Genomic DNA, 23,932 nt, shown 5'->3' on the forward strand with positions numbered 1-23,932 from the left:
TAAGGCATGTACCTGGCGTCTTGAGTTTATGGCTAGCTCAGGTTGCTCTTATGATGAGAGGTGTAGCAAAGAGTAAAAGCAGGACTATCACACTGCAGGGTCTTATTTGTTTCAGTTTTTAAGTTGGGTAATATTTTTTTTAAATAAACTGGAACCTCCAAATGTGAGGCACTGTAGCATAACAAAAGGTGTTACTAGTTATTAGAATCTGGAAGTAAATTTAACCTACAATTCTGAGTGTGGGACTGGTCAGACGGTGTCTACTGATACATATTTTCTGCTATACTGTATAGTTCTCTCTTCCCTACTGTTTCTGATCAGTGCTGGAACTCTTGAAAACACCTTTCACCTTTCTGTGCCCTTCCTTTCTTCATATTTACCTTCTCTGTTTGGACAGTAAACTCTTTGGGGCAGGGACATCAGCACAATAGAGCCCATAGATACTACTGTACTGCAAAGGGAACAGGAAGCTGCATCCCTTATGTGAGGGCTAATAGTATCAGCTGCTGCAAAACTTTTAATTCTTACTTTGTGCTTAGTTTTTGTTTCTTACCACCCTTACTGTACAGGCATAACTGCTCTTTGTCTCCTTTCCCACCCTCCTTCCCTACTACCCAACATAAGCCATTGTATAGCAACCATGCTTCTATAGCTGTTTTGTACAGTAAGGAAAATAAATTGATGTGGTGTAACTGCATTTGTACAAAGGATTTTGCTGAAATATCGGTTAAAAAAAAGATCATCCTACAACTTGACGTGGTTGTAAATCTCACAATGACAAATCTGGAGTAAATGCAGATGCTGGGACTCCAATTCTAGTGGGTAAATTGAGGAGGAATCACCAAGTTGCAGTATTTTGAAGTGCAGTGACTTAGAACGTAGAAGTTCTAAATGTTTAGTGTTATGAATCTAGTAGCTCAATCAGCTGAATTTGTTTTTCTTATCGTTCTTCAAAAGAAGCTTTCCAGCTCAACTCCAAAGTAAAAAAATAAGTACCAGTTGATTCACAGCTTTTTTAAGCACTATGTTTGTAAAAATTCACTCAGTTAACTCCTCTTGTCTTTTCCCCTCCTATACAAGTTTTTAAGAAGTGATTAAGTTTTTCAGACAAAGGTAGAGGAGAATCCTTGATCCTGTTCCTCCTCCAACCTCTCTCCACATGCAGCTCTGCAAAACTACTGTCTTTACAGAGGTTTGGGGTGAAAGACGTCCCCATGCTCAGAGCCAGCACATAGCCTACGCCTATTATAAGCACTGTTTTGTAGATTTCAGTAGAACGTGAGTCATTCGTGGCTGATGTGCTCTCAACAGGCAGGGGACTGCATTTTCAGTTTTGGCAATCAGATTATTTATATTGAGGGATCGCTTATACAAACCTGTGGGTTTCATGCTATGTCCCTGTACTCTCTGGGCTTGTGGCACACCGAGGGACTGAGATGGACAGCAAGTCAGAAGCAGAGCTGGAGGGAGATCTCTTTCATAATTTTGACAGGGTAAGAATCTTGCCTATCTTCATTCCGACAGCAGTCAATAGTTTTACGGGCCAAACCAACACAGGAGTAGGCAATGTGCCTCCGTACACTTTAAGCATTACCCGGCTTTTCCTCACACTGCTAATGGGGAAGAAACAAATCTGGCAGCTCATAAAGCTAAATACAGCCTAGTTGCTAAGGTAACCCAGCTGATAAGAACTGCATACTAATAGACAACAGCAGGCACAAGAGACTCACCTGCCTTTGGATTTTTTTTCCCTCCTGAGAGCGGAGCAGAATCAAAAGTAATATGCAGGGTGGGGCTCTATAGCTATGCTCATCCTTCCAAGCCGCTTGTACAAATTGGATAGGTCTGCCTTAGGCGTGCACAGGGAGAACCCAGAGTTTCAAGGGTTTCATCGGGTTCCAACTCCAACAGGACATGGAGCCCCTGGGAGGAATCCAGCCACACCTACCATTGCTCTCTGGCACCTCGCCTTTCCTACCTGCACAGTCATTCGGTTATTACCTGTACTGGATGAATGGCAATGTCAGAGCAAAGGGGTAGCACAATGTCTGTTCCCAAAGTTCCACTGCCAGTGGTTGCCTGGATTCATGAACAAGCTGTTCAGTCCCAGAGAGCTGGTACAGAAACACACTGGAAGCTGGAAATCTCAGAAACCCACTTGGCAATGTATTTCCCCTCACAAAAAAAAAAATAAATTTAGAATTGTATTAGTGAGTTTTAAGTGACTGAATCAAAAGTGAGGTAATTTGAAACATATCATTAAATTCTCACGTTCCTAAGCCAACCTCTATGTAATAAAAGTTTGGATGAAACCAACCCTATTGTAGCTGCCTTTAACTGCCTCTTGCAGGGACTCCTATGTCTTCCTTTAGGTAACTGACAGGTTTCTGGTTAGATCAAGTATGCCAACCACCCATTTTCCTTCGTGCTAGTAAGCTAAAGTGGACCTTGCTACTGGAAAATGGACATTTTTGACACCTACACATAGTTTTGTGGTTAAAATCAGCCCTAGTTGGAGTCAACAACAGCGCTTCCAAGAAAAGCAATGGGTGCAGAACTTCAGCATGGCTGCAAGGACAGTTTCTGGTGGCTATGGCTCTACCACGGGTGCTGTGCATGCCTCAGTCACGCTGCGCTCAGGAAGCCTGCCAACGCAACAACCCTTGCCTATCCTTGTACCTTGGGGAAGTACCTTTTATGAGATATCAAAGTCCTAAAATGTTTGACAGCAAAACCCTCCCAGTTAGAGGTGTATGGGGAGTGGAATTTCCATTCTGCAGAAAAGCTAATTTCAAGCACCAATCTTGATCAAAACTGCAACTGAGCTTAAAAAAAAAAAAAAAAAAGAGAGAGAGAGAGAGAGAGAGAGAGAGAGAGGGAGGTGTTTTTCCATGGGGTAGAATTCTTTGAGATGATTTTGGGGGAACCAAGATATACTGTTTTTTTTTAGTCAGCCAGACAGAGAGCCTGCTTGCTAGAGTTCAAGTTAGGGGCTGTCTACCAACACTGTTGTTGCTTTCAATTAGAAGTTCCAGTGGGAAAATTGTCTGTTACACAGTTTTGCTAAACTCCCTTTCTTAGGTACTTTTAGTATTTTTAAATGATGTCATAACTAGATGACTATTGATGCCTGAGTGAGTTAGCTTAAATCTTGGCTAGTGTTATTTAAAGGGTATACAAGTCTGCCTTTGGATTATCCCAATCCAATGTCCTCTAGTTCTGACAAAGTTACAGAAAGGACTTGTGCATATTGTGTTGATAAGATAGCTAAACATGTTTTTTAAAATCAACTCTAGCCACAAATGAATAATAAATGGAACCTTAATGAGTAACATAAAGATACTCTATATCTCTTACTTGCTAGAAAAGTGTAAAATGGCCATAGAGCAAAAGAAAATAAGGTCTTCAATTTTAAATTCTTTGCTGTAAAAGAGAAAGTACTTTACTGGTAAAATTAGTATTTTGAGAAATGATATTACATAAAAAGGTAGGAAAGATTAACCAACCTGTTGTAGAGGTCATTATTTTGTCTGACAGGAAGTCTGGAGCTTTATTGATTGACTTTCTCAAAACATAGTATTCATAGATAGCACCAAGCAAAAACATTGTTTTCTTCCTCAGCACCAAATAATTGCATACTGCATTTAAAAACAGTCTCTATCTACAAGTAAACAGGTTTATGAGGCTGTGAGGTATCTTAAGTCCAGGGAGAATTCCTTCTACGTTTTAACATATTTGATCTTGGAATAGAACACGTTTTGGAGCTCAGCTCAATGTTTTAGTCAGCAGCCCCTGGGGCTTCCTTGGTAGCTGCTTCTCATCACTGTCTCCCATGGCAATCACCTGCATGCAAATGGTTAAGCCAATAGAAAGTCCAGGCTCCCTTCTCACCAGTGTAAGTAAATAAGTACTTAGCTCTGCAACTGGACTATTGGTAAGTGTTTCCATTACCCTACCCATCAGTCTTTCTCATGCATAACATGGAAATAATGCCAGTGATTTTTAAAAAGCTTTTTTCATCAATACATCTATATTGACGTATCTTCACAATGTAAGAGCCCAGTGCTGAAATTCTCATGGTCTCTCTTAAATCAAAGTGGCAAGTCATGGTTCGTCAAAAGCCTCCATGTTATCTATAGCAGTGTCAGTAAAGATAAAGACACTTGAAAAAAGATTTATGTTGACATACAAAAGAAATGTTCATACAATGAAATCATTTAATGTCAAGACCTCTAAATTGAAGGCTATGAGATGGCGGGAAGCAGGTAGAAAGGTGTGTGCTTTCTTTCCAGGGGACCTAAGTATGCTGCCATTGAATTCAACGGCACAGATAAAGTTGACTTCAGGTATGAAAAATGGGCTGTTTACATTTTTGGTAGTAATTCAGGTTTGGCCGGCTTTAAATAGGCTGTGAGCCTTTTATAGAATCCAGCTACACTTCAGAATCCAAGAGAAGCCAACCAGAATAGCACTAGCTTGTGCCTTCACAGCAACTGAGGCTTGTTGGTGTTTACAATTTAATTGGGCATGGAGTAGCGATGGAAGAACACAGATTTATCAGTAGAAATCTAAGGTGTTAGCAGCTGCCAGATAAGTAACCCCTCTACCTTTGGCCATAAAGTACTGTTCTCATCGGAAATGAATGCTCAAGTAGGCCTCAGGTCTTTTGGTATGAAATACTTCACCAGTTATTTAAGACATGCTACTGGTTGGTCTAAGCAAAGCCACTAAACTGCAAGTGGAAGCAGCTCAGGCTGTGTGTAACACTTTAAACTACTACACATATTTGCTAAGCAACCGTGTTAGGCCCAAATATCCATGGCATAAGGCACTGCTGCCCTGCAAGCAACACAGGGTTGGAGTGGATGCGAGAGTACTAGTTACAGGGCTGGTGACATTGTACCCAGCGCACAATGTACACCAAAACCAAAGATTCCTAATTATGTAAGAAAACTCCAGGGTTTAAATTTGAAAATAAAAAACAACAATAAAACAAACAAACATTTTTTCTTATATTCTTTCTAGTCTAGGCTTCATTGTTAGAGAATGTTTCCTTCTAAAAAAAAAAGAAACCAAACAAATAATCCACCTGATTTTCCAGTATTATTTCAAGGAAAGGAAATTTTCAGTAATGAAACCTGTAGGGTATCTTCTCTGCCATAACATCAAGTATATTTCTTAACTTGCTGAGATTAGTATGGGTAATAAAAATCAAAAGGAGAGACACAAATGTCAGTCAAGCAAGAATGCCAAAAGATTAATTTCCATAACTTATCTCTCTCTTAGGTGAAAGGATCATGATCCTTTTTGTGCTTGTTGTGTGACTAGCTGGTGAGATACGTACCTTTTGATATAATGTGATAAGTCTTTAAAAAATAGAAAATCTACCTCATTGAAACTTAGGCAGCATTGCATCTGGAACAATTTTAAGGCATGTAAGTACAGAAATGAACACGGTATTTTGACATATACCTCTGTGGACACACGTAATACCCCACAGGAACTGGGTATCACTTTAGCTTGCTGCTGACATAAATTCGTGGAACATTTTTGGGTGTGGTATGTATTTACATCTCTCAAAAGAAACTAGTTATTGGGGCATTCAGCATATTTCTGAAGTGGTTGGATTCCCCTTCCCTCTCTCCCTATCTATTTACAGTTCCCTTTCAAGTACGAAAAAAAAAATCTGTAACCTCAGCTTCCTGATTCAGCTGCTGTGATGTCAGTTATTTACGATAACAAAAGTGAGACAATGACTGTGGTTTGCGTGGGACAAAGGCAACCTTGTTTCTGTAAAAAGGGACAATCCTAGTGTAAGAAGCACAGGAAAGCCTACAAAGTAGGACTCTGAGATGTGCTTTCATTAGTCCCACCATCTCTATCATAGCAGGCTTGACACTTTATTGTCTCAAAGGTAACCGACAGAAGGTGTTTGCCTTTCCATTGGGCTCGACGCTAGTGTGAATGCAACTCTTGGAAAATTACCCTGGTAGGACAGGCCTTTGGAGATAGGTATCTTGGGAAATAAATGGATTGCTAGTGGGTAAAGAGGCATTAAGCATCAGGACACAAGTGTTTCACTGTTACTAATTATGCATTCCATGGTCACAAGAATGTCACTGCATCTTTGCTTACCTGCCATGAAACTGGTTTAATCATACTTAACTGCCTAAACCACAGATGTGGTGAAACTTGCAGAATGCCAGTAATTTCTGAGGGAGGTCGCAGAGTGGCAAAAGGAAACGAGAAGCTATTAACACAGTATGTTAAGTTATGAATGAAGAGTGTCAGCTTTGGTGTAGCCTAGAGAATGTCACTTACCCGCTATTCTTCCTATTGGCATTGCATGGTCCTCAGGAGGGGATACAGACACCATGATGTGGTTCATGTAAGCTAACTCTTCTCGGTGGGACAAGTTGATTGGCTTTACCTCCCTGTGCAGCCCATCCTCAGACAACCTTGGAGGTTTGAAATCGGAGTGCCTGGGGTTCAGTATCAAAGGATGCATGATAGGGCTGGGCATCAGCTGGATGACCCTGGTGTTCTCCTGGCGAGGGCTCGAGGGCTTCTGGAGCACCTCAGGAGGAGGCGGGCAGTGGTTGTTCTCTACTGGGGACACTGAGAGAGGATAGGACTCCTGGTGGTTGTTCTCTTGCTGATGCCTTGACCCTGGCACCCTGTCAGCTGGGGAGAGGCGACGGATAGTGTTGTCCATAGGGGACTTCAGTGGCCACTGATCGGGGTCTGGTGATGGACGGTGGTTGTTGGTGATGGGTGATCTAGAACGATGCAACAGTTCAATGGTTGGGGTATTGTGGTGGACTGTTTCTGTGGATGGTCTTGAAGGCCTCTGGACAAAGCTATCTGTGGAGACAAACAAAAAAAACCCAAAAAATACAGAGAGTCTATATTGTGATCTAGCTGTAGGATCTAACTGTTAAACTGCTAGCTGGGTTTACTGGGTACTGCTGTTAGCTGGAAAATGTTTTTGTTTGTGTGACTTACAGATCCCCTGAAAAATACCACATAAATGTAGATAGTTGTTACTATACTGAACAAAATCAGTACCATGAAAACAATCTCCCTCCACCACCACATACGAGTGGCTCCTGGGGAAATGTGTTAAGAGAAATCCCATTTTGAGTAGCTGACTCGAACGCTTGTGAAGAAAGTAAGATCTGATCTAGCTATACTAACTGTATTTCTGTGCAACTGCTTTGAAACTTTTATCCTGTCATTCACATCTCTATGTGTGGTTCCTGTTACTGTACAATGAGCACTGCAAGGTAGAGGACGGAGATAAAAAGGAAAAATGTCTCCTGGAAAATACTGAGTGATACGTTTGGGATGCTAGAGACTTGGGTCAAGGCACAGAATCTTAGTTTGAAATATGGACTGGGTTATCCAAGAAAATTCACTGGTAGGCAGCTCTTCATGAAACACTAGCTAAATTTTATCCCTGCCTTGATTTTAAAACAGTGTTAACAGCTTCATATGGATATTTTCAACTTCCTGTAGTTAGCTTGTGCTGCCTTGTCCCACATAAGCTCTTGTATTTCTTCAGCAGGAGGACTTCCAGTGTCACTTTTGCATGGGCATACTTCCTTGGCTGTGATTCCTAACAGCTAGGGGGGCATAAATCATGTCTCTGGATAACTGTCTTTAGATACTAATAATCCCCTCACAAAATGAAATGCTTGGCATAAACAGTGCACACTTTCACCTTAGCTAAGGCCATCAATTTTGACTGGGGAAATTACTGACAGAGAGGAAAATACCACCAGGGAGCACTGACTAACAGGTTTTTATCTGAAGAACAAAGATCAAATTTCAATGCTGTTTGTTGAAAGCCTTGGATGGTAACAGAAGGAAACTGCTGGGTACATGTCAACAATTGAAACAAGTATCTGCCTATTTGTGGCTGCCTGTTTGTTCACTCCATTTGCTCTGATCCTCTGTAAAAGAACGATTCTCTTGCTTTCTTGCCAAGGCAGTGATACACGTTGAAGACCCTGTAGAGGTGCACAGAAAATCCAGGGGCTTCTGCCATCCTGGAACCCAGGCAGGCAGCAGGAGCAGGATGAACATGTACCTAGAGAAAGGTATGAACAGGAAAAGCTCTAGTCCTGAGAAAATGCAGTGCCAGGCATTGACACAGCACCAGCCTTCATATCAACTTTTTTCCCCTACTCAACAGACTGCTCATCTAAACAAGGACACTGAAGGCTCCAGGAAAACCTAAAATTTCAGGTGGATACTACATGGCTTCCAAATACTTATTTCACATCCTTGAGGTCCCAGACAAGAAAAATACATTTGTAGAGCTATTTAAGGTACTCACAATGAAATACCTGGAGGAAAAGAAACTCCAGAGCCATGTATTGTTCTTGACTAAACACAAACAGCTTTAAATACAATGTGGCAAGCTAGTATGTTATAACCAAAATGATGTGAAGATCAAAGAAAAGGAATTAATCTACGACTGCACCTACCTTTTGACAGTCATTTCTTAAAGTCTCATTTCTTTGCCACAACTGAAAGAAAGCAGTAACTATTCATACCCTTCCCCCCAGGTTGTACTCAGTGTCTTATATTCTGCAGACTATCCGCTCCTGTCACTGTACTTTTAAATACACGGTGCTCATTCCTGGCCTGTAAGTGTATACTAGAATACTGTACTGTTTGTCCTACTTATTTGAAGTGACGTGTCTGTGGGGAGCAGCTATCCTGAAAGCAGAAAGTATTGTCTTGCTGTGCTTTCCACTGAGCTCTTTGCAAACATTAGTTGGCTCTGACAAACTCCAGACAGAAGCAGACCTCTCTGTCTGATTCCAAACCATGGTGATCCTGAGCCAGGATAGGGCAAGAGGAAGAACCAGAAAAGGATTCACACCAGCATTCCCTTCCCTCCACGATCTTCACTTTGAAATATTTAACTAAAGAATCCCCTCATGGCTGAAGTTGCTGTTTGCCACAAAACAACCCAAACTCAAACTCAGCTCCAAGCAGTTCCATTGCCACAAATGGCCCTGAACAGAATAAAATCCTCATCACATTCATTCCTTCACACATCTGATGACTGTGAGTTGAGCACATATGGTATATCATTTCCTGCAGGAACAGATTCATTCCTCAGTCTGGCTTTTCATTCTGAGCAACCAACAGTCTTTTCTTGAAGGGAAATCTGTGAAAGGGAAATCGTCGCTCAGGAAAATTGCTAACCTATCTAATCCATACAGGGACGGGTGAGGCTGCACGCACTGTGGATGTGAGCAGTCACTGCAGTGGCAGTCCCAAAGACTGGCACTCTGTGCTTACCCATAAAAGAAGTGCAGGGAATGACAGTGTAAGCTTCCTGTATGGCAACCTTTCAAATGACTCAGTGCTGCATTAGAAAGACCACTGGAGATGCAGATAATTCACTCTCCATTGCTCATCCCTGTATAGGGCCAGAGACTGATGCCTGGAAGGCAGATTCCAAGCCAATGCCAATGCACCTTGGAGATATCCTCAAAGGTCAACTGGTTTCAGTCAAGCTCACTTTGCTTAAGTTAGTAAAAAGCCATTAGATGTAAATGTTGATCCAGACTCAGATGATTCTGGATTAATGAATTTAAAACATTTAGAAGCAGAATCATAAATGTATTGTATAATCTATCAAGAAAGCCAGAAGAGGAAAATGAAAAAGGTCACTGAAATAAGGACAGACTCTAAAAAATCATCTGTGAAATTTAGCCAAATTTAGCCAATTGTGCCAAACAAACACCTGACCCCCCTGCTCAGTTTGTAAATTAGGCGGGGTTAAGCTCTGCTTCTCACATTTATTCTTTTTTTGTTTAAAAAAACTAAGTTGCATTCCCTTGAGGGAAAATGGTAAACTTAATTGTGCTAGTTTCTCCCAAGTGACTTTGTGGAACAGGAAGAAAGAGGAATGTCAAAGTACATAAATAAATTCACCTGCCTATACATTTTTGGCATAAAGATTTTCTGGTTGGTCAGAGGATGTGGCAGGCAAGCTGTAGTCTTTTTTGTTTGTTTTGAAGTTCCTCTTGTACCAAAACAAAAACTACTTTTTGTTATTGTACGAAAAGTTTTAAGTAACAGCACATATCTCTCAAAAAATACAGTGGTACTATTAGCAGTCACAAAGGAGAATATCGTGAAGGAGAAATGAGAATGGTTTCTTAAGCATCCTGTACTCTGTCAGAAGTTGGACTAGAATTCAAAGGGCTTATGTTTTAAGTGACATGTGAAAGACCAACTCAACATCCCAGAAATCCTCTGGGTTTTCTAGTTTGAAATTCAACACTTTTGTTCAGCTGTTCTGTATCTTTAGTGCATGGGTGTCTGAGAGGGCAGCCTGTATTTCTGTTTGAAATTTAAAAAGGGAAAACTATGGGTGAATGTCAAGCTTCAGGAAAAAAATAGAGGTTTTTATAATGGCTGCTGCAAAATGCCTATCTTGAAACATTAGGCAACTTTCTCCTGCGCAGCTTTGCCAATTCAATCTCATCCTAACCTGCAGCACCCTCTTCTAATCTGAAATATTTACACAGCTTTGTGGAAACGCTTTGGAGTATCCTGATCCCACCTGCTGCTTTCCTGCTCTTGGCTTAGTCTCAAAGTTTTGCTGGTGCCCTTTGATTCTGGCTTAATTAGGCTGGCTACAGGCTCCTTGTACAGTGCCCCTGAATCTTGTTTTGCAATCCCATGTTGAATTCTGAGACAATTTGTTTATCTTTTCTCCAGTGAGCAGAGACTAGGGAGATACCCTAGCCCAATTCTGTTTTTTCATCCTCCTTATTTAAAAAAAGGAAAAACACTTATTTTTCCTATTTTTTTTCTAATTAAAAAAAGAAATCTATTTGGTGTTTTCATTGAAAGGACCTCTTGAAAAGCTCAGGCTTTATATTTTTCGAGGTTTGGAGATAACCAGGAAGTTCTTTAGTATGTTTACTTCCAGAAAATAAAAACTAAAATTTCCATTAAAGGAAACACGCTTATATTTTGATCTCTGCTGATACTGAATAATGGAAGCCCAAATCTGCAATGCCACAAACACATATCTATTCTTTCTTCACCACCTGTATGTGTGGTGTGTTCACCACCACGGTATGTGTGGACACTACTAGAAGGCTAACTAATAAAATAAGCAAATACTTCCGATAGTAAAAATGAGAGAAAACCTGCAGAAAAAAAAAAAAAAACAACTTTTCTCAAAATGAATTGTTCAACCATTTCAAAAGCTGAGCAACAAGATGGGCTCAGTGCCAGGAATAATGCGCTGACAGACTGTCATCTGAAGTAAACTTTGAGTTAGACGTTCCTCTCTGAGTTCGCCTTTTCTCCTACTCTGCAAACAATTGCATCTAGTTGCATCTACAGGATACTAAAAGTCCATGATGCACCTTTTCTACCCAACTGAGAATGAGGAGAAATGAATCAACGGGGTCAATAAAACTTTCTGGCATGTTTTTTTAAACTACATTTGGCATAGTTTTTAAGCAGGCTTTGGAAGCAGGACCGAATAATAGAAAATAAATGGAGAATAGATAGTTGACTCCCTAGACCAGGTGACTGTTAACAGCTATCAAGACAAAGGGAGGAGAGTAACTTTATTTAAGTAACTTTGGAGCAAGAAAATGACATCATTCCTCACAGCCTTACTCAAGTGGCCTCCATAATAATAGCTCCCATAAGAATGAGACAGTTACCTTCATCATGGTTCTGGTGTAATAGGACCTCTGGCTGAGCATGGATTGAGTTCCCAGGGTGGAAAAAAGGTGGGAACAGCATACGAGCTTTCCTTTGCTTCAGGATATTCTGAAGGAGTTCATACAGAACATCGCCTGAAAGACAAACAGCAGGAAAAAGGAAATGAACACCTACATACTGCTGAGAAGACTCATTTAGCCATCTGATGTATGAATTCATGGCTCCTGGGTGCTATTTTCAGATGCAAACATGCCTGAAGTAAAATCCTGCAGTTGGCTGTTTTGCAACATTCTTCCCTGAAAGGAAAAAAAGAAAAAGAAAAGCCACGTGTCACACCTCTGCGTATGACTGTGGAAGAATGGGAGAATGAGAAGTGTCTCTTATAATCCCAATACAGGGCCTTTTCAGGCTACATAATTGCCTGTCTGGGATTTCAAAACCTTTACAAGCAGCAGTCAATTCAGTGTCCCACCTTCTCTCATCACAGCCTCAGTTTTTTAGCTAAGACACCTCAGGACACATAATTCTTAAATACAGAACCCATGACTATGCAGTGAGTTGCTGGGAGCAAATGCAGTGTTTTTCCCTAATTACTGACCGATTTAGGCTTCATGAGGCAAGGAGGAAGAAGATTTTGTAAAGCCTCTCCACGCAACACTGTTGCCTCAAGTGCTGAGGCAGTGCGCTACTGGCTACTCCAATCTAGGAGATAAGTTACTTTGGGGTGAACTCAGAGACTTGAAGAGATTTAACTATCCTGAACTCCCTTGCTGTGGTGACAACTTCTGCAGATACTTGACTGCTACAGCTGCCTTAGGAACTTCTGTACATCATTCTTGGTGTCCCAGGACGGACTTCTCGAAAGCCCAAATGGGGTCCCAAAACTATTTATTTCTTGATACTAGACTCTGTATAGGGCTCACTGCAACAGGCAATATTAGAAGAGGGATATGATGCATACTAAGGAGCTTAATGCAGAGGACTTGGTGCTCTGGATGGACAAATACAGTCTGCTAGTTGCTATTGTATCACTCTTCCACAAAAGTGTCTGCAGTAAATTCTACTACACCAAGCTGACATGACTTAATCCAAATGCTTGTTTCTTTTAGGGGTGCAAGCAGACTGTTCGTTGCTTCTTCCCCCCATTCCGTCACCAGAATTGTTATATCCTTCCTCAGAGGAACACTTCGCTGTAGTTATCTAGGAGACCAATGTGTTAACTGCTTCCTTTGTGTCTTCTTAAGTATTACATCTCATACTGATGCCCTCCCTTCAGCAACATCTATATGATATACCTAGGTACTTACATGTTTTGTGTAATGTAACTGATTGCACATTTCAAAGTAAAAAGGTACACAGGGTAGGAAGTCTCCCAGCTTTTAATTCTGCCTCCTCTCCTCTGTTTTTCATACCTCATACTATAGAGGACTAGGTTACAGCAGAAGCATATTATCTGAAAAGGAACTCTGTGAAGTTTCAACTAGGAAACCTTGGATTTTCTAGGAAAGTTTTCTCAAGTGTGTGTGGGGTTAGTAATTGTTCCTATGAGACTGTAAGCTGTGTGCCATTCAGTTGTTTTCTCTACAAACTGCCAATGTTCTACTTGTGGAGAAGTTTGGTGTCTTAGCATGAAATAGTTAAAGCTATCCTGCTTTCCACAGTTCAGCTTCCTCTATTTTTAGCACCTTGGCTGCTTTTACTGTCTCAGCAGTGACTTTAGGGCATTTTAAAGAGGTGATAGTAATACCTGAATATCTAATTAAAAACAAAGCCTCAAGAATCCAGTTACCATTTCCATGTTTAGTACATAAAAGTCTAAAAAGTGATTTTACCACATAATTTGCATCTTTGAATGCAATAGTGGCATAATCGTAACTAGTGCTGTAACACTCCAAGCAATAAGGTAGCAAATTTGTACCTCTTTCAATTTGGCCCGACAGATTAGTGAAAATGTTCACACAACTGGCAGTCTTTTTCTACCTAATAAAACAGTTATATTTATGCACCACAAAGATGCAATTGTACTAGCTACAAAAGTGAGAAGTCTCTTCCCACTCTCTCCCTCCTCTGCTCTCTCCCTTTCCCTCGCCAGCACTAAACAGGAGAACAGCTGTGGGGCTGTGAGCCCACTTTATTGCTAGGACCACTGGGGGGAGTGGATGCTGTTCTACTGGTTTAACCATGAGTGGAATGGATACAGCTTTTATGTACCTACACTCCTGAAAAACTTAAAGCTCTATGGCAAGCGTTATTTCATAGTTTTTCTTCGACTTCATAAGTAACGTGTAGTTTGTTTCTGGGAAATGTTTAGGTAACCTCCCTTTACCTATAGTCACTCACATTTTTAGGGACTTACTGAGATATCCTCTAAAATGCTTATTATCAGTAGGGAATATCTGGAGAAAAAGAGCAGAGAAAAGGAGAGGGTGGAGGCCATTTAAACCCGAATTTAGGTAAACAAGAGTTTAACCTTCTGCACTGAGTGTATTTAAAAGCCAGAGGCTCTTTTCTTGGAATGCTCTATCTCTAGCCTACAAACATTTTAATCCTACTCATTTCAAGAGCCATCACAGCACATAAAGGGAAGAGTAGAGGCATAACTTGTAGGCAGCAAGGCACTGGGATGATAAGAGGAGTAGCAAACAAGATACACACAAAGCTGTCCTCTACCGTCCTTACTCACTTTCAATACTCCTTTTGTCTTAAGGCTGGGTTATTTTATAATGAAATGATTCAAAATGGTGTACCAATATTAAACAGAGAATGTTTCCAGGCATCAGTTTTCACTAATGTATTATAGTGGTGATAGACATGTATGTTTGGCATCTCCTTCCATATAAATTTAGTCCTCATTTAAAGCACATGCCTTGAAAACTTTGTACAGAATCAATGTAAGCTATAGTTTGGGAGGCAGATTCTGCAGGAGGATAGTTGCAGTGGTGCGTTTGAGGGAGTCACTAAGCAGCTTGACGCAGAATTAGTGCCACTGCTTGTTTATCAGCGAGAGCCAAGCAGCGCCAGCTGTACTTCTGTGCTGAGTGAGCCTTGTGCTGGAAGCCTCATAACAGCAGTTCTGCAACCATTTGGTCCAAATTCTTCAATAACCTACAGTGATTGAATTACAAACCTTTTTATTTAACAGGAGTACCTTGTATGGTCATAAGAAAAGCTCACAACTCTTTTTCAGTTAAACATCCCTGACAAAGGAGGGCGGAGGCTTACTCTGACTGTAAAGCTGGAGCAGACAGACCACAGGGGATATAAATACAGGCAGTCCACATAACACATTTCTAAATCTTCTTTGTGAATAAATGAAGACATAATTTGAGCAATAAGCTGATTGATTCACACACCTGTCTGTGTTCTGCCTTGGGCCAGACTCCAGCACGTGAGAGAATATGGCGAAGTAAAGTAAAGCCCACAGGGGCTGTAAAATAGAGGAAAGGTCCCCCAGGGATAAGTTTTGCAGTCACTTTTAGCAGCACATCAGCCAAGCCAACTGTGAGGCAGAATGCTAATACCAGCTTCTTAAGAGGCTGGAGCACTTGATTAACTTACTGCTGTAGTTGGGTCTGTGAAAAGATAACCCTTTATGGGGAAGTCATGAAGTGCTGCCAGAGAAGCTTGCTTTCTGTGGAGTTCTGCAGGGAGTTTTAATGAGAAACAGGTTGCATTGTTTTGTTTTAGAGTTGCATTCAAAATTGCCTACAACTCAGGTGTATCTGGATTTCTCTCCCACATTGTTCTTTTTGTCCTTGCCTCATTCAAGCAAGCAGCTCTGTCCCTTCTCTCCTCCCTGGCCCAGTCCACCCTAACAAATATGACTGTATCCTCCTCTGTCCCTCTCCAGATTCTGTTCCAGCTTCTTCTTTCTTTTCAGTCATTGCTTCAGTAAGAAATCCTCACCTGAATGAGGAGACCTGTATCGAAAGTCCTCTTTGGTCAGGAGCAGCAGAGCCTTGCCATTCATCTCAAAAGTGTTGCTCTCAATCGGCCTCAAGGAAAACTCCTTCTCTGCCCATCTGAGCCACTGTGCCACATCATCCCTGCTCCAGTAAACGGGCTGCAAACCTGTGGCAGGAAGAGACCGTGATTGTGTTACAAAATTGAGACAACGCATGGGAATATAGGCAAATACCAGTGAAACCCCATTTCTCCCCACACCCTAACATGCAAAGTCTCTGAGCAAGGTGTGGGAGAGGGATGCCATGGTAATGTAGGATTACACTAAGCACTGGACTGTGCAACACTTCATTAGCTTAGGCATCGTGGTTTATTTTAGACATTCAGAAAAACAAGAACTGCCTCAGCATCCCCCAAAGCTTATAGGATATTACTTAATTCCAAGTGCCCAGTGTGAGATGGAATTGTCCCCCACCTGCTCCTTCTAAGGTGCAGAGCAGGCAGGAGACTAAGCTGTTGGCTCCATCCCTCCTTTGTGTGTGTCCTCTCCTAGAAGAGAGGAGTGTCCTCTCTTCACACCCCTCATAAAGCAACAGATCAAGCATAACAAAGAGCAGTCAGATGCAAGAGACCTCTGTACTTCCCTGTAGGTGGGTGTGGACTGTAAAGAATGGCTGCTGCACATAGCCTCTCTAACAGTGTATGTGTAAGTGGGTATTGTTTAGAGAGGTGCCTTCAGACCGGCACACCGCTCCTGCAGATGCAGTTAGGCTAGTAACTCCTATTCCCATACTGGAGAGGAAAGTAAGTGCTGAGGCTCTGGCACCTTTAGTACTGCTTCATACTGTGTCTCCTGTACAGCAGTAAGGTACCACCAGTGCAGCTCTGACCATATGAAGGCGGTACGGCGCATTATTGTAAAGTAGCAGGTGTGTTGCATTGGGCATAGATTTTCCAGGCCTCCAAGGAGAGTCCAGCACTCCATTTCCCCCAAACAGCCCATGCAGCACATACAGCCTGGAGTTTAGCCACAGGGGCCCAACCAAGTTACCATGAAAGTCAAAGATCTCTTGCCAGCCACATTCATTGGGCCCAGGCAGAGAGATATGGGAGGTGTGACAATTCAAGATCTGTTTTACAGTCAGAATAAAACCAGCTTCCTTCTCCTGGAGAGAAGACATCACAGTGAAGAGCTGTTTATACCTAGGTAGACAGATTATCTCCAATCCACTGGGAGATAAAAGCTTTCTTTCCTTTTCCCCTCGTGAGATGACTCATTGTTTAACTTGTTACAATGTGTTGCGTAGAAATGAAAGCTTCACACTGTGCATAGGAACATAAAATTTGCCATATCTGATCAGATCTCTGGTACACAGCCTCTGGCAGGGGCTAATACCTTATGCTTCAGAGGAAGATGAACCTCCCTTCCTCATATTGCACCTGGCTGATTGTATGCTGCACATGGGAAGAAATTTCCTTCCTGGCACACCACTCTATGAAATCTGATTACCCTCATCTTACTGAGTCCTAAAAGAAATCTGGGAGATTTGTACTGTTTTACTGTTTTGTTTTGCCTTTTTTTTTTTTAGCTGTTTTAACAGATAGGCAACCCTGTTTTCTGTTTTAGCAAGAGTGAATTGCATTCTGCTGCTATGCCAGATTCCCAGACAGAGGCTTTGGAAAGTCCCAGCACCACAGCTGCACAAAGAACTGAATCTGAGCTGAAGCAGGCATGGAGATTGAGCCTGAAAAAGGGTCAAGGCCGACCTGAGGAAGGGATGTCTTCATTGCAGCTGCAAGAGTTTCCATCAGCTTCCAACTACCCCTGTAGCACAGTGCCACACAGACATAAGAAGTAGCATTTACTTATTTATGAAGGACTTAAATTCTCTCCCCTCATATTGAATTGGGATCTGATTGCTGAGGTCAGAGTTTTCTGTAGGTCCTTTCTTTTCGAAGGGAGTGCAGTCAGGTGTAGGTCTGCTCAGAGACATACAAACTGTCATCTAAAATGCCAAACTTATACCTGCAGAAAACACACTGCAGATCCCAGTCTACTGCTGGGTAGGATGCACATTGACTGCAGCTAGGTAAAGCAGAAAGAAGTTAAATGCAATGCAGCCAGAGCACAACTTGTGAAAGGTATAAAAAACATCTGGGAAGAGCGTGAAATGCTCGTGCATGGCTTCTGCCTCTATCTTCCCCCTTTGCCATGCCATGCAAGCAGTAAGTTGCCTAAAGGAATGCTGTAATGTGGAAATCTAGCTGGAGTTTTGATGCGCTCTTCACAAGATGAGGCAAGAAACAAAACATTGCTGGGAAAATCAGGCTGCAATGAGCAGAGCTGTACGATAACTTCACATGATCTGCATGTTCCCTTACTGATAACAACGTAATAAATAAATCACTCCCTGTACAAACATTAATCCTGACTTCCTATGTGCTGGTTGACAGTGTACTTTTGCATTCGTTCAATTAATTTAAAAGTACCATGTCTAACAGAGCTTCGACTGATCAGCGCTAGACACCAAACAGCCTACAGAGGCTAGTCCGAGCCAGGTGTGCTGTGCTGGCAACTCCGAAAGAAGACACAACACTTCACAGTGCCCATCAGGTCTCTGCTGGGTTTCAGCAGCATCTCTGTAGTTTGTGAGAAAGGGAGACAGAGTCTTCATGGGGAAAAAAAAAAAAAAAAAAAAAAGAAGCCAAAAAGTATTATGTCCTAGGACCCCCTGGCTTCTGGTTACCAAAAATGAGCATGCAGCCTTTCTAATTCAGTTTGGCTAGCACTAAAGTGAGGGGGTGGAGGAGCTATATCTCTCCACCCATGGGGTGATACCATAATTCAATGCTTGCATTGTGTTTTGAAGATATGAAGTACTATAAAATATGTTATCTGCTTTTCCCTGGATGGATTGCCACTTCTCTCATTTCCTTCTCTCCCTGCCATGTCACCTTCCTGGCAAGTTGGTTTCTCCACAAAGCCCTCTGTAGTTGCCTGTCCCCACCGCATGCCCATTTGCTTTGTGAGGCTGAATCAGTTCAGTCACAGGAGGCTTTCCTCAGGGTGCACACCAGCGCTGCTGAAAGTGCTTCAGAAACTGCCGTTCGTAAATTCTTTCATGTGCAGTACTGCATTTGCTAAACTTGCATACCACCTTCTTTGCCCTTTCTTAAAAAGAAGCTGTTGGTATTGTGAAAACAAGGGCATGAGAGGGTTGGCTTTGCAGCTGAACAGATTTTACAGCACAGCATAAATGGCTATCAGTAGGTCCTGAAAATGCTTTTCTATACTCTCCATGAAAGAAAACTAATCCTGCTTATACAATTTTTTCTTTTTTGGATGCTGTTTTTTATTTTTCCCTCTCCATCTTCTCTTTTATTGTCATACCCACGGTGGAGGAAAATGGGCTCTTTTATCTCTCCAGTTTTCTCCTCTGTGAAAGCTAACAGCATTGTCTTGAACTAACAAAGATATTTACCAAGCAGAATAAAGTGAGCAAAGAGAGTGCTGTGCTACAAAATGAGGACGGGGTTTTGCCTGCTGGACTGACTGTTGAAATCAGCGGGAAGGCTTTGCTGCTTTCAGTAGGTGCTGATCAGGCACAGCGGACTCTGCCTCTCTGCCAGCCTGCCCCCTTGGTAGCCAGCGTGGCCATGGACTGCAGAGGGTGAATTTTGCCTTGGGAGTCAACCTGGCACTGCTCCCATCTCTGCCACTGCTCTACTAGTTCAAATCTGGCAAGCGTTCCCAACCTCAGTCTCCCTCTTTGTGTAAAAATAAACACTAACGAAAAGTTCTTGAACTCACCAACTGAAAGCAGATTAAAAAGAGCCACGTAAACTGTCAAAATCTGTCTCTGAGAGATCCCAGCATAGTTTCTTGTTTGTCTTCCATCAGCTTCCAAGCACTATCACCAGTGTAGTAAACTACAGTAATTTACAGATGTGCTTATGATTTGATAGCTTCATATGCATTAAACAGGGAGCTAAATTCCTGGTCCCCTTTCTAATGCTGCAGGCTGGAGCACTTAGTAGTCTACTGGTGTCTTAGTAGATGATCTACTTCTGTTGCTTGTTCCTCACCTGAAGTCCTGCTTCTAACACCTGTTATATCAGCCAGCTTATAAATGCCAAGAGTGATCAATTCTCACACTCCAGGGGCACAGGCTGATAACCATCTGGACTGCAGAAGAAATCTCTGTTCCTTTACATTCTTGGAGAGCAAAAACAAGTACAAAGAAGAGGGGCTAATTTACACCTTCTTCTTCGAGTAGGCAGTAAAATTGTTTACATATGTTCAAGCATTTATGCACGCACGCACACACACACAGCACTTCACATGCACACACACACACCAGAATGTACTGGTGTGTTGAAGAGGAGTTTAAGTTGATGGTCTCTAAAGGCTTCACTCCTGTTTTACAGTGAGCCCCTCAGGAAACTTAAGCATGGTCAGGCTTTGAGGCTGGAACGCAGTGCTCTGACCACCTGGACCAGCCTTTGGCACACAAAACTGCAGTGTCAGCCAGCAATATTTGCAACAGGCCATAGACTCCTGGTGGGGTTACAACTTTGTTTTTTAAAAAGATGTGGCTGACCTTGAACCTTGCGATGCACTCATGTTTAGCAACTCCTTTCCTTTGGAAAAGAAGGTATGTATTTTATGGTATGAGTTGCTATGTACAACACACGTAGCAGATACGTCTGAAACGTGAAGTGCAACGTACTGTAGGCTGTTTTCACCTTGACTCATTTGGAACAATCTGAAGACGCAAATCCAGTGCAAGATGTCATGTACAGTGTAACTGAGAGCTGCTGTTACGTTTTAGTTTCAATATGAGGACACGGCCACAGTAGAGCCTGCATGATGGAAACAGCACTTGCAGTGAGTTTCGTTTATCTTCTTGTTCCACTTCAGCCCTCCATCCTCTACGCCTGGCTGCCTGGCAGGCAGAATGAGGAGGCGAGAAGGGGGTAAAGACAGACCTCTCCTTTATCCCTGCGTTCTGGAGGGCAGATAGAATTGTTCTCACTCCCACGCCCAAAGCTACTTAGCACAGTTGGGCAAACAGCAAAGCGGCCAGCGCATGCAAATCTGCAGCTCATCTCTGAACACCCAGGGACAGATGCACCCTCATGCTGGCAGCATCAGGCAGCCTGGCTCCAACTATAGGACAATGCTTGAGCCTTTACTGGGAAAACAACTCTGGAAAAGCTCAGAAGACTCGAATGTCTGCTACCAACTAGCTCTTTTGGAACTGAAGCTCTCTTTTTTGTTATTAATTAAATAAATTCTTCCATGATACCCATAAAGCATAACATGTTGTTCTGCATACACTGGTGCATGTGAAACAAGACAGAGGCATGAGCATGTGTTTCTCTCTTCATTTCTGTGCAAAGGCAACACAGTCTGGAAGAAAGGCGTATGATTAGATTCAGATCCTTCTCCCAGGCTCTGTGAATGAGACTTTTTAAAGGTCCTCTCCTTCTGTCTTATTTCTTTGTTTGGAAAGCTACAGTACCAAAAAGCACAGAGGTGTCATGCCAGTTAACGTGTGAAGTGCACTGAAAGTGCAAAGTGCTGCACAGCAGCTTTGAGTGAGTCCTGCTCGATATTCCTGCAGTGCTGTCCTTGCTGCTGCCTGGTTCCCCTATTGCTCAGAGGCACTGATGCTTGATGTAAGCCAGGAGCCCTGCTCTGAACCTCGCAGCACAAACTGTGAGATACTGCTCCCCGAGATGGGCTGCAGCAGTGAGTTCAACAGCTGAGAGCTGATTACGCTGGAGGAAGTTTCAAGTTAGATCACGAGCTGGGCGCTCAGGTCCTCCTGAGAGTGCAATTTTATGCTGTATTTTTTGATCTTCTATTGCAAGTGCCTTCCCTTTGCTACCAGTGCTGCCAGGCTCCCACCCAGAAGGTGCTCAGCAGCCCTTTAGGCCTACCTGGACTATGGATGGTAAAGGCAGGAAGATGAAGGACTCTGCTTCCCGGGGAATTCTTTCTAATTCCTCAGAGCTGGGGAGCAGGTGACAGACATCTGGGGCATGCTTAGCCATCCCCATGCAGGTGGGAGCCTAAGTAAGTCTCCTTGAGCTGGCTCACATGTGGATGATGCAGCGGAGAGGCAGTAGCCAGTTGCTGCTGCTGGCCCACGGAGATTGCTTCATCCTACAGTAAAAGGCTGGCTCTGTAGTTTGGAGGCCCAGAGATAAGCAAAGATATAAAAACAGGGAAAGGTTAATTCTGGCTAATCCTCAGGGAGAATTATTTGGGAGGCGAGTACAAACTAGTACAAGGGAGATGGATGGCAGCAGAAGAAAATGTGCCTTTACAGACCTTGTTCAGGAAAAAAGTGATTGGATAGGGAACAGAGAACTTGTGTGATGGGCAGAAACAGAGACCCTGGTGGGTCTTGCGTGTCCTTTAAAAAGGTATAAAACTGCCTGTAATCAGAATGACAAGGCTTAGGGAAGCTTCCCACACTGCTGGGAACAGAGGGTGAAACAGCTTTTTTCAATAGTAATCTGAAATAAAAGGAATAGGCTCATGTCTCCTGCTGTCCTGTTGAACAGGGTGTTGGAGATGGAGCACAAGTAGACGCAGTGCTTTGTGCTGAGTGCCTGCTTTGGGGCCCCCGTGTATGCAGACATGCTACAGAAACAAGCCTTGTGAAGCACTGGGACAGATTCCTTCCATGCTGATTTTGCTAGCATTGTGCCCCGTGACCCAGCCTTTCTTTTCCCACTGTCTGTACAGAGACTTGCAAAGTTGACACACCCTAATCCCTTAGGGCTCCAGGGTCATAAAATAAATAAAATTGCTTTTCTAATGCAGCCTTTGGAAAGCCTGTAAGAAACATATTGATTGGAAAATGCTTGATTAGAATGATCAAGCGCCGAGCTCTCATACAGGGAAATAAATCTTTTCAATTCCCCACACCCAGTGCCAAGCTCAGCTTCCTGGAAGCAACTATGGCCCTTTCTGGAACTGAAGTGAAAATCCCATGTTCCATCACCTCTCTGACCTGCTGACATTACACACAGTTTGCATTTGCTGATCAAATGCACAAGCAGGACTCTAAATTAGCTTGCTGGGTTGAGATAGCTTGCTGATTAATGACGGCAGATGAAGTCACCGGTACAAAAACCCCACAAAGTCTGAAGTCAGTTTAAGTGCAAAACGAGAGACGAAAGGCCACACTCTGCAGAATATAACACGAAGAACATATTCTCACTCTATAGCCAAACCTTTTCTTCACACATACAGGTTAGTAAAGTAAGTAACTCTCCTATGCAAAATTACTCAGCTATGTTTAAGACCCTCTGCCCCAACAACAGCCAGAAAAGTCCCTGAACAGTGCAGACCAATTCCTGAAGTCCTTACAGTTGTAACTGATGTCAGAATAAAGCTTCAAGTGCAGCCACAGTCATTTAACGTGGCCAGTTGTGCTGCACTTCTTGTAACTGAAATCAGTATTTGAGCCACAGTGGCCGCCCCACTCCTTTCTGTTTCCACCTGCATCATCTGGAGTTTGCTTGCAGAAAAAGCAGACCTTAGGATTTAGTGCTCTTTCCTCTGTGAGCTGCCCCTATATGGGATCAGCCACGGAAAATGTCATGATGCAGGAGCAGCCTACCTGCTGTGGACAGGCAGTTTGCAGCCTGGATGGAGAATTCATGCAGGATGCCCTCCTCTTTCCTGGGGCAGATCAGTCTAGATAAATGGTGCTGATATGCATGCTGAAGAGGCCAGTGTTCTAAGTTCTGGAAGGAAAAAGCTACCAGCCAAAGAAGCAAGCATCCAAAGGGGTGATGAAAAGACCAGCCTGTTTTCTAGGCACTCGTTCCATGAGCCATGTCCAAGAGTTTTCAAGAACTGTGCAGAACAGCTCCAGCTTCCTTTCATGCTGTTTGCAAAAACCTTCTTAGAAGCCCAGCAAGAGTGCTCCTTCCAGGGGAGGATGAAGGCTGGCTTTTTGCATCTGGGCACCACATTCAGGGAAGGCCAGAGCGTGACAGTGAGTCAGTGAGCTGCTGACAGCACAACGCTGTTCGGCTGACTGCACCCGCTACCGCAGTTACCACACACAGCAAAGAACTTGCCTGGGTCCAAGATGACCCCTCTCTTTGCTCTTCTCATGACCACAGCTGGAGAGGGCAGGTGACCATGGGATTCCTACCAGAGCAGCTCGTGCAACAGAAACAGCTGGCAGGGAGATGGGGAATGGGGAAATGTTGGCTTGGATCTGATCCCAGTCATAGTCCTAATCCACTCCTGACTCCTTCTCAACCAATTCTTGGCTGTTTTCCA

General features: G+C 42.8%; 1 protein-coding gene across 7 annotated transcripts in view; it reads right to left on the minus strand.

The window, feature by feature from the left end:
• ETV6 (ETS variant transcription factor 6) overlaps positions 1 to 23,932 on the minus strand; it is a 145,395-nt gene that overhangs the window by 24,166 nt on the left and 97,297 nt on the right. For all 7 annotated transcript variants that reach the window (XR_013945108.1, XM_080576616.1, XM_080576613.1 and 4 more), the window contains 3 exons: positions 15,622 to 15,786; positions 11,715 to 11,849; positions 6,322 to 6,864 (listed from right to left, as the gene is read on the minus strand). Coding sequence is in view for 6 of the 7 variants with exons in the window: in XM_080576613.1 (XP_080432739.1) it covers positions 6,322 to 6,864; positions 11,715 to 11,849; positions 15,622 to 15,786 (843 nt within the window). In the remaining variant the exon portion in view is untranslated. The remainder of the gene's footprint in view (positions 1 to 6,321; positions 6,865 to 11,714; positions 11,850 to 15,621; positions 15,787 to 23,932) is intronic.

The sequence above is a fragment of the Anser brachyrhynchus genome (assembly GCF_964034855.1).
Source record: "Anser brachyrhynchus genome assembly, chromosome: 1".
Classification (NCBI taxonomy): domain Eukaryota; kingdom Metazoa; phylum Chordata; class Aves; order Anseriformes; family Anatidae; genus Anser; species Anser brachyrhynchus.